The sequence below is a fragment of the Palaemon carinicauda genome, chromosome 10 (genome assembly GCF_036898095.1).
Source record: "Palaemon carinicauda isolate YSFRI2023 chromosome 10, ASM3689809v2, whole genome shotgun sequence".
Taxonomy (NCBI): domain Eukaryota; kingdom Metazoa; phylum Arthropoda; class Malacostraca; order Decapoda; family Palaemonidae; genus Palaemon; species Palaemon carinicauda.
The window spans coordinates 75,066,853-75,083,753 of record NC_090734.1 but is presented as its reverse complement, the minus strand read 5'-3'; the positions used below and the strand labels follow the sequence as shown (position 1 = coordinate 75,083,753).

General features: G+C 47.5%; 1 protein-coding gene across 2 annotated transcripts in view; it reads right to left on the bottom strand.

Moving 5' to 3' along the window:
• Zip99C (Zinc transporter Zip99C) overlaps positions 1–16,901 on the bottom strand; it is a 135,365-nt gene that overhangs the window by 35,906 nt on the left and 82,558 nt on the right. For both annotated transcript variants that reach the window (XM_068381645.1, XM_068381646.1), the window contains exon 4: positions 16,299–16,403. In XM_068381645.1, coding sequence (XP_068237746.1) covers positions 16,299–16,403 — 105 coding nt within the window. The remainder of the gene's footprint in view (positions 1–16,298; positions 16,404–16,901) is intronic.

Genomic DNA, 16,901 nt, shown 5'->3' with positions numbered 1-16,901 from the left:
AGCCGTGTCCCTTTGTGAGAGGCGAACTTCTGAAGTACCCTGTTGACAATCTTGAACGGCGGGAATGCATACAGGTTGAGATGGGACCAATCCAGCAGAAAGGCATCCACGCGAACTGCTGCTGGGTCTGGAATCGGAGAACAATACAAGAGGAGCCTCTTGGTCATCGAGGTAGCGAATAGATCTATGGTTGGCTGATCCCACAGGGCCCAAAGTCTGCTGCAAACATTCTTGTGAAGGGTCCACTCTGTGGGGAAGACCTGACCCTTCCGGCTGAGGCGATCTGCCATGACATTCATATCGCCCTGAATGAGCTTCGTTACCAGCGTGAGCTTTCGATCTTTTGACCAAATGAGGAGGTCCCTTGCGATCTCGAACAACTTCCTCGAATGAGTCCCTCCCTGCTTGGAGATGTAAGCCAAGGCTGTGGTGTAGTCGGAGTTCACCTCCACCACCTTGTTAAGCTGGAGGGACTTGAAGTTTATCAAGGCCAAATGAACTGCCAACAACTCCTTGCAATAGATGTGAAGTGTCCTTTGCTCCTGATTCCATGTTCCCGAGCATTCCTGTCCGTCCAGTGTCGCACCCCAGCCCGTGTCCGATGTGTCCGAGAAGAGACGGTGGTCGGAGGACTGAACAGCCAATGGTAGACCTTCCTTGAGAAGAATGCTGTTCTTCCACCACGTTAGAGTAGACCTCATCTCTTCGGAAACAGGAACTGAGCCCGTCTCTAGCGTCATGTCCTTTATCCAGTGAGCAGCTAGATGATACTGAAGGGGGCGGAGGTGGAGTCTCCCTAACTCGATGAACAGGGCCAGCGATGAAAGTGTCCCTGTTAGACTCATCCACTGCCTGACTAAGCATCGGTTCCTTCTCAGCATGCTCTGGATGCATTCTAGGGCTTGGAAGATCCTTGGGGCCGACGGACAAGTCCGAAAAGCTCGACTCTGAAGATCCATACCCAAGGAGACAATGGTCTGGGATGGAACGAGCTGAGACTCCTCAAAATTGACCAGGAGGCCCAGTTCCTTGGTCAGATCCATATTCCATTTGAAAATCTCCAGACAGCGACGACTTGAGGGAGCTCTTAAAAGCCAGTCGTCTGACGGAGCCGGACACAAGATCATGATACTGCTGCACAGTCTGTAAACTGTCAATCATGGGCAAGCGAGGAAGTACAGTGACAACCCGAATCTGTCTAGACTGTCTGGGTCGTACAGACAACTCCTTAACGGGTTGCTGAGGTTGCCCACTGCGTCACAACAAGTCCCTTCTGTTGGTTGTTGAACGTCTTCCCCGTGACACATTGACTCCGTAAACAAAAAATCCTCTAACAAGGACTAAGCTTGGACTGCATGTCATGCAACACAGCTCAAGGTCTATGGGAGCAGGTGTGGTAACAGACGGGATTAGCGGCTGAAGTGTAACCATTACCTTCCCTGTAAGCATGTTATGCTTAAATAAAAGTCCATAAGAGGTTATGCAGCTAAAGGCTCCCTCCAAATGACAGAGTCCTCAAGGGAATATCAGAAGGAGGGAGAAAAGAACTTTCTCATCTACAGGGACCTTATCCTAGAAAAGCTAAGTTCTCTGAGTGAGGGTTCACTGGTGCAAAGCAGCAGACTAGAAGGCAACGTTATGAAACTGCTTGACAGTCTAGTGAGTTGGCAACAACCCAAGATGTTGAGAAGCATGCGGTAAGGTATGCAGAGCATGATGTATGCAGAGTATGCTGTATGCAGAGCATGCTGAATGCAGAGCATGCTGTATGCAGAGCATGTTGTATGCAGAGCATGCTGAATGCAGAGCATGCTGAATGCTGAGCATGTAGGAAGTAGAGCCTGCTGTAAGCAGAGCCTGCTGAAAGGAAAGCAGAGCGTGTGCATGGCGTTTAACATTTCTCAGAAATTCCATGACCAGTGCTAGAGTGCTTTATGCATGCTTGCATGGGGTTTAAACCATGGTATGCTGAACAGCAGAGTCAGAACGAGCTGGAACAACAACAGAGGTTTCCTCAACTTGAGGGAAAACCTGAGGTTCAGACTGCATAGGCTGAACAACAGACGGAGCAGAAGGAAGGTGCAAGGGTGAAGGAGGTTGACTCCTAGCAAGAGTTGCACCCAAGGATTGCACCAGCTGAGCGGAGGACGGAGGCGGAGTAGTCCGTTCCTGTTCCTGTGGTATGAGTGGAGCGTGAAGAGACCGAGGCTGTGCAGAACAAGGTAAAGTTCCCGCAAGCAGAGATGTCTGAGGAGCAGGATCAGGGTGCACGGGTAGAGCTCGGTGCAGCAGCTGAGGAGACTGACTCACAGGTGGAAGAGGTTGTTGTACCTCCACCGAGAGTTGCACCGCCGGTGGAGCAGCCAGGGGAGGAGGAGGAAGAGTGGAGTAATCCTCCTGATCCCAAACCGAAGGTTGCCTTAAAGAAGGCTGATGCTGAACAACACTGGGAACAGTGAACACAGAAAGTGGTTCAACATCGTACGCCTGGCAGATGGAGCTGCGACTGGGTGCAGCGAGTGCAGGCGGGTGCAGCACAGGCTGAACGGGTGCAGGAGGTTGGTGCACCACCGGTGCAGGCGGGTGCAGCACAGGCTGAACGGGTGCAGGAGGTAGGTGCACCACCGGTGCAGGCGGGAGCAGCACAGGCTGAACGGGTGCAGGAGGTTGGTGCACCACAGGTGCAGGAGGAGCAACACTCTCAGCACGACACTCACGCATCAGGTCCGAAAGCTGTGCTTGCATGGACTGTAGTAGAGTCCACAACATCGTACGCCTGGCAGATGGTACTGTGATCAGGCGGAGCGAGTGTAGGAGGAGGGAGTGTAGGCGGAGGCGGAGGAGCAACACTCTCAGCCCGACACTCACTCATCAAGTCCGAAAGCTGTGCTTGCATGGACTGTAGTAGAGTTCACAACATCGTACGCCTGGCAGATGGTGCTGCGACCAGGCGGAGCAGGTGCAGGCTGGGCGAGCACAGGCGGAGCAGGTGCAGGCTGGGCGAGCACAGGTGCAGCGAGAACAGGTGGAGGGAGTGCAGGCGGTGCAACACTCTCAGCCCGACACTCACGCATCAAGACCGAAAGTTGTGACTGTATGGACTGCAGTAGAGTTAACTTGGGGTCGGCAGACACTAAGTTCTGCTGAGGTAAAGCCTTAACAGCAGAGATCTGTTGTGGCAGAACCTTACTCCTCTTAGTCGGAGTGTAATCAACTGATGACTTAGGAGAGTCAGAGCTAACCCAATGACTGCATTCGGGTTGTGAACTTTAACTTCGTACGTCTGGCATAGGTCTGGACTTAACGTTTAAGAACTCTTGAGACCTGAGACCAGCGTTACTCTGCCTTTATTTTCTCCCCTAATCTCTTCTGCAGACGAGCAAAATAAGGGCTCAATCGTCTGCGGGTGGGAGTGACGGTCTCGTTAAGACACGCCCACAACCACCGAGAATACTTCTGTGCGCCGATCAAGGCCTGCTGAACCCTTATGCCCTTCGACATTGCTTCTCCCCTGGGCTTGGGAGCTTGCAAGAGGTCCCGGACTGGGAGGACGACTGGCGCGCACAAAAGTACCCTCACGCACTAATCACTTATCACTTTGATTTCTGTTTGCACTTATTTCACTGAACTCGAAACTTTAAGTGGTTTGTACCTGAAAATACGCAATTCTATCCTTTCAAAGTTAGTAATTGCGAAAACAGAATTACAATATAACAGAAAAATCTAATGAAAGATAAATCAGTGGTTGGAAAGAGACTAAACACTAGATCACTCTAGAAACGTTTACCTTCTTCCCCTAAAGAGACTAGGGAGAAGAGCAAAAATCGATAATGACGTTACTCGTACGCCTGGCAGGCTTGAATGAAACGTTTATCCTCTTTCTCCCTCCGTCTCTATCTCTCTCTCTCTCTCTCTCTCTCTTGACTTAGAACCTGAGAGAAGAGCCCAATCATATATATCGTTAAAACATATTATTGTTAAAGGAAAAAACTGAAAAGTTCCTTTATTAGGATCAAAACCATTAAGTTAAGAAAGAATGAACAAAACGCTAGACACGGTTACTCTTACTGCAACGTGAAACCGTGAACATTCTTTCTCTATCGTAACGATAGAGTGCAAGTTGAACGTTCTGAACGTCAACAACTGCAGAGACAAAACAAAACGTTAGTTCAGCTTTGAAAACAGTACGAGACTGTCAAAGAAAATCTTTCAAACTCTGTGGCGGAAATAGCATAATATGTTAACAGGTAAAACCGAAATGACGGGCTCAAAGTTTATTAACTTCGGTAAAAGACCGCCTACTATAGGAAGGTCGAATATAAACAAATATAAAAATTAATTTTAATGAGTTTATAATAAAAGGAAGTTAATCGAAGAGGCCTATAAGAGGCGGAGAGATATAAAATAAATCTATAACTTTTGTTAAGCAAAATTAAGAAAGAGAGTCTATACTCTCTTAGACACCAACACTTCCGTCTAAGGGAAGGGTCGGCCATTGAAAGGTGAACGAGAGTTCATACTCTCTCGTCACTAAAATTAATCAAATTAATTTCAAAAGCTAACTAAGCTAATATAGAAGTTTTCCAGTAAAGCGACAGCCGAAATCAAAGAGAAATACTTCACCAAAGTCGTGAAAATACTCCAAGAACATAAGCGTATCCCAGAACGTCTTGCCGGAAGCACGACAGAGGAATAATTGAGGAGGTGTCAACAAGAAGTACTTGAGTACCTGGCCACAGGTGGCGCTGGTAAATACACCCCCTTCTAGTATTGTGATAGCTGGCGTATCCCTCCATAGAATTCTGTCGGGCAACGGAGTTGACAGCTACATGATTATCGGGTAAGTTTAATATTGAAAAACATATTATTGTCTCAGATTCCTAAAAAAGGCTAGCAATTCCAGTTCCCAATTAGTCATTAACTTTCTGTGACACAGAGGACGGCTGACTTGTTTAAGACTCATCACTTGCATAATTTTGTCTTAGATTTCAGTCTGATTTCTGGTCTTGACCACATCACGGTGCCTCGTAAATAAAAATCTTTAAATCAATGTTTTGCAAGTTGGTTGCTTAAAGATGTTATTCGAGAGTAATCAAGTAAGCAGTGTTCCTGAATTACTTTCCTTAGCATATTCTATAGGTGTTTATCAAGTTTTAATTGGTTCCCTGCTGAATTCGTTAGCACTCAACTCTTACATAGGGAAAGCACTGTATTTTGAATAAATCAAGGCATACCATCCATTCAGATTGTGATAAGCATTTATTGCAGTTTAAGCTGCCTTCCCTACTGATCTTGTTAGATTTTTGCACAGGGAATGACCTGTTTTTAAATTACTATTGTGAGAATACAAAGTTGAAAACAAAACGACTGACATTAGATCTTTATACCAGGTGAGGAGCGCAAGGCAGGTTAATGATAAGAAGAGATTAGTTGTCTCACGTAGTGAATAACAAGACAACACTATCTCATTATGGGTTTATTTTAGTTGGGTAAACTCTAACTACAGTATAGTACTTTTATTGCCCTTACAAGTCTGGCTATAAAGATGCAAATATTATAGCTGGTTATGTGTATGTGCTTGAATGAGGATTGAAACTGGTAGACGAGAATGACCATGAATGGGAGGTAAATCAGTTGTTGTTTGCAGATGATACTGTACTGGTTGCAAACGCGGAAGAGAAGCTTGGCCGATTAGTGACAGAATTTGGAAGGGTGTGTGAGAGAAGGAAGTTGAGAGTTAATGTGGGTAAGAGTAAGGTTATGAGATGTACAAGAAGGGAAGGTGGTGCGAGGTTGAATGTCATGTTGAATGGAGAATTTCTTGAGGAGGTGGATCAGTTTAAGTACTTGGGGTCTGTTGTTGCAGCAAATGGTGGAGTGGAAGCAGATGTACGTCAGAGAGTGAATGAAGGATGCAAAGTGTTAGGGGCAGTTAAGTGAGTAGTAAAAAATAGAGGGTTGGGCATGAATGTACAGTAAAAAGAGTTCTGTATGAGAAAGTGATTGTACCAACTGTGATGTATGGATCGGAGTTGTGGAGAATGAAAGTGACGGAGAGACAGAAATTGAATGTGTTTGAGATGAAATGTCTAAGGAGTATGGCTGGTGTATCTCAAGTAGATAGGGTTAGGAACGAAGTAGTGAGGGTGAGAACGGGTGAAAGAAATGATTTAGTAGCTAGAGTGGTTATGAATGTGTTGAGGTAGTTTGGCCATGTTGAGAGAATGGAAAATGGCTGTCTGCTTAAGAAGGTGATGAATGCAAGAGTTGATGGGAGAAGTACAAGAGGAAAGCCAAGGTTTGGGTGGATGGATGGAGTGAAGGAAGCTCTGGGTGATAGAAGGATAGATGTGAGAAAGGCAAGAGAGCGTGCTAGAAATAGGAATGAATGGCAAGCGATTGTGACGCAGTTCCGGTAGGCCTTGCTGCTTCCTCCGGTGCCTTGGATGACCGCGGAGGTAGCGGCAGTATGGGATTCAGCATTATGAAGCTTCATCTGTGGTAGATAATGTGGGAGGGTGGGCTGTGCCACCCTAGCAGTGCCAGCCGAACTCGGTTGAGTCCCTTGTCAGGCTGGGAGAAACATAGAGACGAGATGTCCCCTTTTTTGTTTCATTTGTTTGATGTTGGCTACCCCCCAAAATTGGGGGCAATGCCTTGGTATATGTATGTATGTATGTGTATTCAATGAAGAACTTTAGTTCAAAATAATAAAAATTTTAATTCACAAATAATGTAGAACTATTGTTTGGAAAGAGATGCGACATACCAGCTGAATAAAATAAGGTGTAAGTTAAGTGTTCCTGAAATCTTATAAAACTACATACCTTATAAACCTGGCAATTTGCCCTTTTTGTTGTAGATAAGTTGTTAAATTGTTATCCCTATTACGAAGCATAGTAGCAAATTTTAGTTTTATTTAGTCTCTCAGTCTTTGATGACATATCAGGCTTGAATGTTACCATACCATATGATAGATTTCTTTTTGGGCTCAAGCCATGGCGTCCTGATGGAAGGTTCCTTATTGGTAGGTTCCTTGGGTATATAACTACCAAGATATTCCCAGAGAATTTAACCACAGGTTATCACAGAATTCTAACTTCTGGAGCGAGTATCCTAAAGGTTTCCCTTTAAGACATCGTATATCAACAGGGGACGCATGTATTAACGCGCCACATAGCTATCTGCACCCCACATAGAGTTAACACTTCGATGTGGAGGGGCGGAGAATAGCTGGGGAGCCGTTCCACAGCTATACTCGTCCGTGGCTACTTTTGGTACTCGAAACGTAAACAAACGGGCGCCATTGCTAAATGACGTCACGTCCGTCCTCATCCTTCTTCTAGTAGCTTGCCTTGCTAAGACGGTTTGTCCCTTGTGCTATTTTCATCGGCTTGCATCTTCGTTATGTCGCTACCTTCGGCCTCGCCTTCTTCTGGAAAGTTGAGTACCAGGTCCCAGTATTGTTTAAATAAGCTCTGAACGTAAAGTAACTTTTACTTTTCGAGATATTTTATGTTTTCTGGCAGAGCTGTGCTACTACCGGACACGCCATTTTATGGCGTCGCTGTTACCCTGCATGCGTTATTTAGCTAGCCTGAACAGCTTATTCCGGCCTTTTAACTAATTGATACTATTAGTTATTTGGTCTTCTTGACGCTTTTTTATCGGGCATCGCCTGACCCCATACTAGATCGCTAGCTTAGCCCCTAGGCCAGAGCGCCTATCACCAGTGTTCATGCATGATATATTACAGTGATCCTAGGTTAAGTTATGAAGATAGTGGCATTATTTTATGATACTGTTTACTGTGATGCAAGTGTTTTTGCCTTCAGGGACCATATAGGGGATAGGTTTGATAGTATGCCTTTCTAACCTAACCTAAATGTAGGACCCCTATATGCTCCCTTCACCCCCTGCCTTAGGGCATTCCCTCTGTGTAGCCTTGCTCCCCCTACCACGTAAGGGGATCAAGTTCATACCAGAGTACCTATCGCTTCTCTGTCCTCCCTAAGGGAATGATCCCCCCTTAGGGTTGCGTCCGAGAATGGGGAACAGCCTGCCCTTCCTCAATTGCTGAGGTTAGGTTACCTGACCTTCCTTGCAATTGCGATACATCTTCCAGCCTTCCTAGCTTAGGGTGTAACATCCCTGCTCTAGGTTAGGCCTCGGGGGGAGCTAGTTCTGTGCCTTGTTTGAAACGGTACCCATGCACCGTTCTCAGCCAGGCTGCCTACCTTAGGCTAGGGAGCGTCCTCCCTTCCTTGGTGGCCGCTTTGGTACAGAGCCTCCCCTATGGAAGACCCTGCTTCTTCTCCCCTCCCCACCTATCCCTTGTATGGCCTAGCCTATACTTAGGTTAGCCTATACCCATCTGTCCCCTGTCCTACAACTCCTCCTTAGGGTGGAGTGACAGGGCTATCTTGAGTTCCTGTGTGCAGTCTGCTCTGGTACATATACCCTTCATAGTGGCCTATGGGGTTAGCCACTGGATGCGTTTTGTCCGCAGGGGTTCTCCCCCCTCTTGGGTGTTCCCTAGCCCTCCCTTGGGCTACTCTGGCTCCCAGCCGCCTGTCGGCCCCCTGCCATTGGGTGATAGGGCTAGCCTCTATCATGGGTATACCCATTCAGGTGGGATGCTATGGGGTTCGTGTCCTTACCCCTCCATCCCTCCTTCTGTCTCTTTTCCTGTCCTGGTGCTGGTCCCTTGCCGCCTCTACTGCCGGCGATACCGCCCTCCCCCCTTGGTGACACATTCCTTGTTCCCCCCTGGCCGACAGTCCTCCGTGTGCCGGAGGGCTGCCGCCTCCCGTCGGTGTACAGCCGATGGCCTACCCTTATACCTCCTAGCTTCGGTCGTCCGTCCATCGGGCCGGCCCCCGGCGTGCCGGCATCCATTGCCGGCGGTCCGAATTTGCTATATCCACTTTCCCTATCCTATGACCCTGTCACCAAGCCGGCAGCCGCGGAGCCTCTGCCTCCCGCCGGCGTAGCGCCGCTGTGCCGGAGGCCGCCATCCTGGCATTACTCCTGACTTCTCTATGTGTCTTCACTAATGCCAGAAACTCTGCTGGAGCGGCCTCCGGCGTGTCGCCGGTCTGCTGGCGCCTTCCGGAAACGCCAAGAGACTTGCACCCCTTCTCCCAGCTATCAACACCATGCTGATAGCCCTACACTGCAACCAGATGGCTTGGCTACCTAAATAGATAGGTATTGTCTTACCGTTCTATTAATAGCCGTGCTGTCTTCTTGCATATCACAATTTTCCAGCATGCTGTGTGTATCTTAGCACGGCTGGTTGCCGGAAACCGTTGCCCTATGGGGTCTTCTACACCCCCATTTTAATGGCCTGAGTGGTCTCAGTCCCAGATTTACATCTTAGGCAATTCCTGCTAGAATTCCTTCTGCCTCCCTGGCGATCTATGAAGAATTCTGTCTTGTGTCCTCGGCCACAAACAAATTGCCTATTGATAAGGTTACGGTAACCAGCCGGGCGGGATACACGGAGTATGTGTCTATCTACTTCATTTCCCGCTCCACTCTCTAACATTACAATGTTATTAATTACTTAAGATTAAGTTAAAGTTAACTTCTTAATATTTAACTTTAGAATAATATAAGTCATTTGAATGACTTCCATATACTCATGTTCTCTTTCTCTTACAGGAGGAGTACGTGAAATGTGACCACAACTTCTGTGGAGTGAAGCGCCCGCACTTCTACGGGCACACCGCGTGTAGGACCCACGCCCCTTGCGCCAACAAGAAAGGCGATCTGAAGTTTTGGGACCCGCAGCACTGTACAGTCTGCAAGGACCGCCTGGTCGAGGCGTTCGACAATCCTCCTTCAGCGGAGGTTAGGGACTCTTCTCGAGAGAAGCTACGCAAGTGGGTGCGTGGCTTCCAGAAGAACGCCACCGGACCATACCTTGCCACCAAAGACTTGAGGGCCTTGCTTTTCCCGAAGGCATCCCCAGACTCAGTGGTCCCCAAGGATCAGATCCCCACCGTCCAGATAAGGGTGGAACCGGATGTAGTCATGGCTCAGTCCAAGCACGAGTGCCGTTTGGATGCCGACAATGCGGAACGTATGTCGGAAGTGTCGGAGAATACGGAGAGGAACCTCATGGGCGACGAACTGGACTATGAGGAAGACCAGGTGGAATACCCTGAGTCGGAGCAGGAGGTCGTTCCACCTTCCACCCCCACACCGACTCCTACACTGACGGACGTATCACTCCCGTCTACATCTGCTACCCCGGATCCCACCCCATCCAACACCCAGGAGATCTTCAAAATGCTTGAGGCTCTCATGGATAAGAAACTCCGCGAGACGCATGAGTTCTTCAGGTCCAACATGGGAAGTTCAAAGCAGCCGAAAAGGATTTCGGTTAAGGACCTCCCCGCATGCTCAGATACCAAACCCTGGAGGTATGCCGAGCACATGCCAATTACGACGGGTAAGATCTTCATAAGCGAAAAGATCGGCTCGATTGCGCTGGAAGAAGTGGAATTCTTCCCGAACTTTGAGGCTTATCCGGACTGTTACGTCCGACTTCGATCCGAACCTGCCTCTAAAGAAAAGACCGAACCGAAGGAGGTTATAGTGTTCGATCTCGCGAATGCCCAGGCTATGCTGGCCAATACAGTGAAAAGTAGGGGCTTCACCTGCTCGAAACTTCCGGCGCTTAGCAAGAAGCACCCTACCTACGTCGCACCAGACGATGCGACCCTCCCCTTCTTGGAAAAGGCCTTCACTGCGGTACATAAGGCAGTGGAAGAAGGAAAACCTTGCCCTGCACTGGAGGAGTGCAGACCCTTCTCCCTGACTACTCCCCCTGATGTTAGACACTGGAAAGATGTCCAGTCAACATTTGTGGTGGGAAAACTAGAACCTGACGTCGCTGGCCGTCAGTTTAACGAAGACCTCCCAAAACTTAATGACCATCTCCTTCGTCGGGAACATGATACGAAGGAAAGGCTCGCCGCATCCATGTCCCTCTAAGTACAGCTCGAAGTCATGGCCGGTGACACTAGAGTCCCCGATTACTACATGGTGCTCGCCAAAACGCATTTGGCGACTGTAGTAAAAGATCTGTACAGCTTCACGAAGGCTCGTAGAGCCTGTCGTGAATTCGTGTTCTCCAGTGCCACAGTGAGACACGAACCCCGGAGGCTGATTTCCTCCAACATCTGGGGTAAGCACCTCTTTCCCTCCTCCCTTGTGAAAGAGATCACCGACAAGGCCGCCATGGAGAACAGGAACCCTCTCCACAAGTGGGGCATGTCGAAGAAAAGGAAATCCTCTCAGGACGACGGCCCTCAACCTAAGAGGAAACCCACAAAACCGAAACCCCAGCAACGTCAACAGAGACGGCAGTTTCCGGGATCCGCTACTCCCCAAGTGGCAGCTCAGCCACAGCAGACCTTTCAGCTGGTCACCCAACCGGTCTTGTCACAGTCGCCGGTTTTCACCCCTGCTTTTGAGCAACAGTCAACTACCTTTCGTCCCAAAGGTAGAGGCTCAAACAGAGGTGCAGGCAGAGATGCATCTCGCCGTCCCTCCAGAGGCAGAGGAGGAAAGGGAACTAGCGGCCGAGGTAGTAAACCCTCGGGAAACCAGAAGCAATGAAGTGCTTCCGGTGGGAGGAAGACTCCGCCAATTCCAGGATCGTTGGACCTTCGATCCCTGGGCACACAGCATCGTCAAGAAGGGTCTAGGCTGGAGCTGGACTCAACCACCCCCAAACTTCCAGCAGTTCTTCCAACAGTCAACCCCCCTTCTGGAAGAATATGTCCTAGAACTCCTGAACAAGAAGGTGATAAGGAGGGTAAAGTCAACCAGGTTCCAGGGGAGACTGTTTTGTGTCCCCAAGAAGGACTCCGACAAACTCAGAGTCATTCTAGACTTATCCCCCCTCAACAAGTTCATAGCGAACAACAAGTTCAAGATGCTGACTCTTCAACAGATAAGGACCCTTCTGCCTCAAGGTTCCTACACGGTCTCCATAGACCTGGCGGATGCCTACTGGCACGTTCCAATGAACCACCACGCATCCTCCTACCTAGGATTTCGACTCCAAGGAAAAGCTACGCTTTCAGGGCCATGCCCTTCGGCCTCAATGTGGCCCCACGGATCTTCACAAAGCTGGCAGACGCCATCGTTCAACAGCTCCGCCTCCGCGGCGTCCAGGTGATGACCTACCTCGACGACTGGCTGGTCTGGCCTCCATCGCCCGAAGATTATCTAAGATCCTGCAACAAAGTCACCCAGTTTCTGGAACACCTGGGATTCAAGATAAACATAAAGAAATCTCGCCTCTCTCCAGCTCAGAAGTTCCAATGGTTAGGAATCCAGTGGAATCTTCAGTCACACCGCCTTTCCATTCCCCAGAAGAAAAGGAAGGAAATAGCAGGGTCTGTCAAGCGACTGCTGAAATCCAAACGGATCTCAAGACGTCAGCAGGAACGAGTTCTAGGCTCTCTACAATTCGCCTCAGTGACAAACCCAGTGCTGCGTGCACAGCTAAAGGATGCCGCGGGAGTCTGGAGACGTTCCGCATCCATCGCTCGAAGAGACCTCAAGAGACGGCTCCCAAACAGACTTCGGTTACTCCTAAAACCGTGGTCGGAAGCAAAGGCCCTGAAAAGGTCCATCCCTCTTCAACACCCACCTCCATCACTCAACATCCACACGGACGCTTCGCTGGAGGGCTGGGGAGGTCACTCCCACCAAAAACAGGCTCAAGGAACATGGTCTCCCCTATTCAAGACGTTTCACATCAACATCTTGGAGGCCATGGCGGTCCTTCTAACTCTGAAGAAACTCTCCCCGCCTTCCTCGATCCATATTCGTCTAACCCTGGACAACTCGGTGGTAGTTCGATGTCTCAATCGCCAAGGCTCAAGATCGCCCCAGATAAATCAGGTGCTTCTCCCAATCTTCTGTCTGGCAGAGAAGAAGAAATGGCACCTGTCTGCAGTTCATCTACAAGGATTCCGCAACGTGATGGCGGACGCTCTATCTCGGACAAGCCCGATAGAGTCGGAATGGTCTCTAGACGCAAGATCCTTCTCCTTCATCTCTCACCAAGTCCCAGAACTTCAGATCGATCTCTTCGCAACGAGCGACAACAATCAACTTCCTCGATATGTGGCCCCGTACGAGGACCCCAAGGCAGAAGCAGTGGACGCCATGTCACTGGATTGGAACAGATGGTCCAGGATCTACCTGTTCCCTCCCACCAACCTTCTGCTGAAAGTCCTCTCCAAACTGAAAACCTTCAAAGGGAAAGCGGCCCTAGTGGCTCCCAAGTGGCCCCGGAGCAACTGGTACCCACTAGTCCTGGAGCTACAACCCACGCTGATCCCTCTCCCGGGCCCAGTTCTCTCCCAGCAAGTACAGAAGTCGACTGTCTTCGCTTCATCATCGAAAGTCAGGGACCTACATCTCATGATTTTCTCTCCCTAGCCGCGAAGAAGAGGTTTGGGATCTCGAAGAAAAGTCTAGACTTCCTCGAGGAACACAAGACCGAATCCACACGACGGCAATACAAATCATCCTGGAGAAAATGGGTCTCATTCGTCAAGGCAAAAAATCCTACGGAAATCACCATTGATTTTTGCATGTCCTTCTTCATTCACCTTCATGGACAGGGCTTAGCAGCCAACACGATTTCTACCTGCAAATCGGCCTTGACTAGACCACTACTGTACGCCTTCCAGATTGATCTGTCCAGCGACATCTTCAATAAACTGCCGAAGGCATGCGCTCGTCTACGCCCAGCACCCCCACCAAAACCTATCTCCTGGTCCCTGGACAAGGTGCTCCATTTTGCCTCCAACTTGGACAACGATTCGTGCCCTCTCAAGGATCTGACTCAAAAAGTTATATTTCTTTTTGCTCTTGCCTCAGGAGCCCGAGTCAGCGAAATAGTGGCATTATCAAGAGACGAGGGTCACATCCTGTTTACAGACTCAGGAGACCTTACCCTCTTCCCGGATCCGACGTTTCTCGCTAAAAACGAACTACCCACCAAAAGATGGGGCCCTTGGAGAATCTGCCCCCTGAAAGAAGATGCCTCTCTATGTCCAGTAGAGAGCCTCAAGGTCTATCTTCGTAGAACTTCTGACTTTGGTGGAGGCCAACTCTTTAAAGGAGAAACATCGGGTAGCGACCTGTCACTGAAACAACTACTTCATTCGCAGAGCGGATCCTGACAGTACACCCGCAGGTCATGATCCTAGAAAAGTCGCATCGTCTCTGAATTTTTTCCAGAGCATGAATTTCGAAAGCCTCAAGAGTTTCACAGGCTGGAAATCCTCGCGTGTTTTCTTCAAGCATTACGCGAAACAAGTGCATGAAGTCAAACATTTCGTGGTAGCCGCAGGTAGTGTTATGAAACCTGCACCTAACTCTGCATAGAACAGTGAGTTACTTGGGACTTTAACTCTTCGGGTGCCTATGTTGACCCTCGTGTGATACGTAGTGAATTCAGAGACACTTAGTGTTTTTTCATAGACTGTTCTTTACAAGGTGAAATGTCATAGTCGTCACATGAGTGCCGCATGCCTAGAGCATGATGTATTTTTTCCTTATTAAAGACTGACGTTCCTCTGGAACCTGTGCCTTCTAATAATTTGAAATTTTCTTTCAGATTCAAGAGCGAAGTCTTTCATTACTATGTACATTATAATTTATTGTAAATTACTTTTACATCCCTTATTGCATTTATTTACCATATTCTGCAATTGTGAAATAAAATTTCTATTTTATTACTTGCGCGTCTCAATCCGCTCCTACTTATACTATGAAATACATGGTTGTCATAGTTTCATTATCCCCTTTTTCTTTCAAAAAATGATGAAGAATAATAGGTTCAATCCATATTATATACTCACCTATGCTATGTAATATTCCTAACTGAATACTTACTTGAGCTATACCTTCGAGACCAGATCGTTCTCTTGTTACAAAATACAGTGCCTAACCACCACTTGTCTGTCATTGAGAATGTTCCTATATGAATATCAACCATTATGTCTTGTCTCCGAGTTCTTCACGTTCTCCCCGCAAGGTGGGTAGCCCTTCGATGACCACTTTGATCTTCAACATGGTCCGTTGGGACTTCTCTGCCAAGGGGGGCAGGAAGTTTCATCCCCACGGAACCTCTATCGAGGTCACTATGCTTACCCTATTCAAAGCCCTCGGCACTTACACTACAAGGGGAAATCTACCACGATACATTGATTCTCTGGTATTCTTCCATCAGGACGCCATGGCTTGAGCCCAAAAAACGGATTTTGAGCGAAGCGAAAAATCTATTTTTGGGTGAGATAGCCATGGCGTCCTGATGGACCCTCCCTGCTACTTTGTCCAGCCTTTCAGGCCCCACCCTGTCCTGCTGTATCATGGTGATCGGCAAGCAACTGGCATCAGGATGAGGACGGACGTGACGTCATTTAGCAATGGCGCCCGTTTGTTTACGTTTCGAGTACCAAAAGTAGCCACGGACGAGTATAGCTGTGGAACGGCTCCCCAGCTATTCTCCGCCCCTCCACATCGAAGTGTTAACTCTATGTGGGGTGCAGATAGCTATGTGGCGCGTTAATACATGCGTCCCCTGTTGATATACGATGTCTTAAAGGGAAACCTTTAGGATACTCGCTCCAGAAGTTAGAATTCTGTGATAACCAGTGGTTAAATTCTCTGGGAATATCTTGGTAGTTATATACCCAAGGAACCTACCAATAAGGAACCTTCCATCAGGACGCCATGGCTATCTCACCCAAAAATAGATTTTTCGCTTCGCTCAAAATCCGTTTTATAATGCCCTCCTTTTGAGTCCATCATTATGACTAATAAACAACAACTTTTATATTCAGGCTTTACAAGAGCTCAACAGCACATCCTATGTTGAAAAGTTTCAGCCAAAGTGAACATTCAGACTTACCCCTTTCTAAACACGCACCTTTGTTAGGCTTCATATTTCTTTGAGTATTCTGTAGTTCTGTGTGTCTCAAAATTTGATCATGTATAGGACATATTTACTGTAATCTAAACTGTTTTTGGCATATACAGTATCTCTTTCTCTCTACCTTCTAAATACAATTGCAATTGTAGATTTAGGATGATCTCCCTATCATAGCTTCTCATAAAATACATAAAAACACACAAAGTGTGAAACCATGACAACCTTCACCAAACAGAGACCATGAATTTTACTAAATATAAGAGAATGTGAAGATGTCTGGATGCAAGCTACATCTAATTAATGGAACACACACACACACACTTACCCTCAAGGGCCAAGCTCCAAGCTTCTGGCAGCAGATGGAGGAAGACATCCCCTAATAAGCCTCCCACAGCAAAGCTCAACAAGAGTTGCAAAAGGTTGCGACTTTCTGGAAGGGAAAGAGAAAAACACAGAAATTATATATTCTTTGAAAAAAAAAACACAATCTTCATATTAATCTTTTGTAATATTAAACTGCATAATAGAATTTATAAAAGGTAATTTTCTCTATGTAGTCTAGAGTTGAAAAATATTAAATTATAGAAATTAAGGCTGCCTGTACAGGTAAATGAATAGGTTGTCTTATAGGCGAGAAGCCCAAAGCTGAACCTTGCAAAAATACCCCCCCCCCCAAACAGGTTATGGTTGATTTTGATAGACGAAGTCGTGTAGAACCAGAATCTGCATGATGCCCCAAGGGGATCGTTGAGGGTTTTTATTAATTCAAGATGGCTTCCAAGATGGCTGCCAAGTAAAAGAAAAAACTTGAAAATATCACAAATTTGTTATACCCCCAATTTCCAATTGCAATACCTTGTTTTATTTTTAAATGAGGTCATAGTATTTATTCCCATAGACATAATATACATTTGTAGGCTTTTGTTGA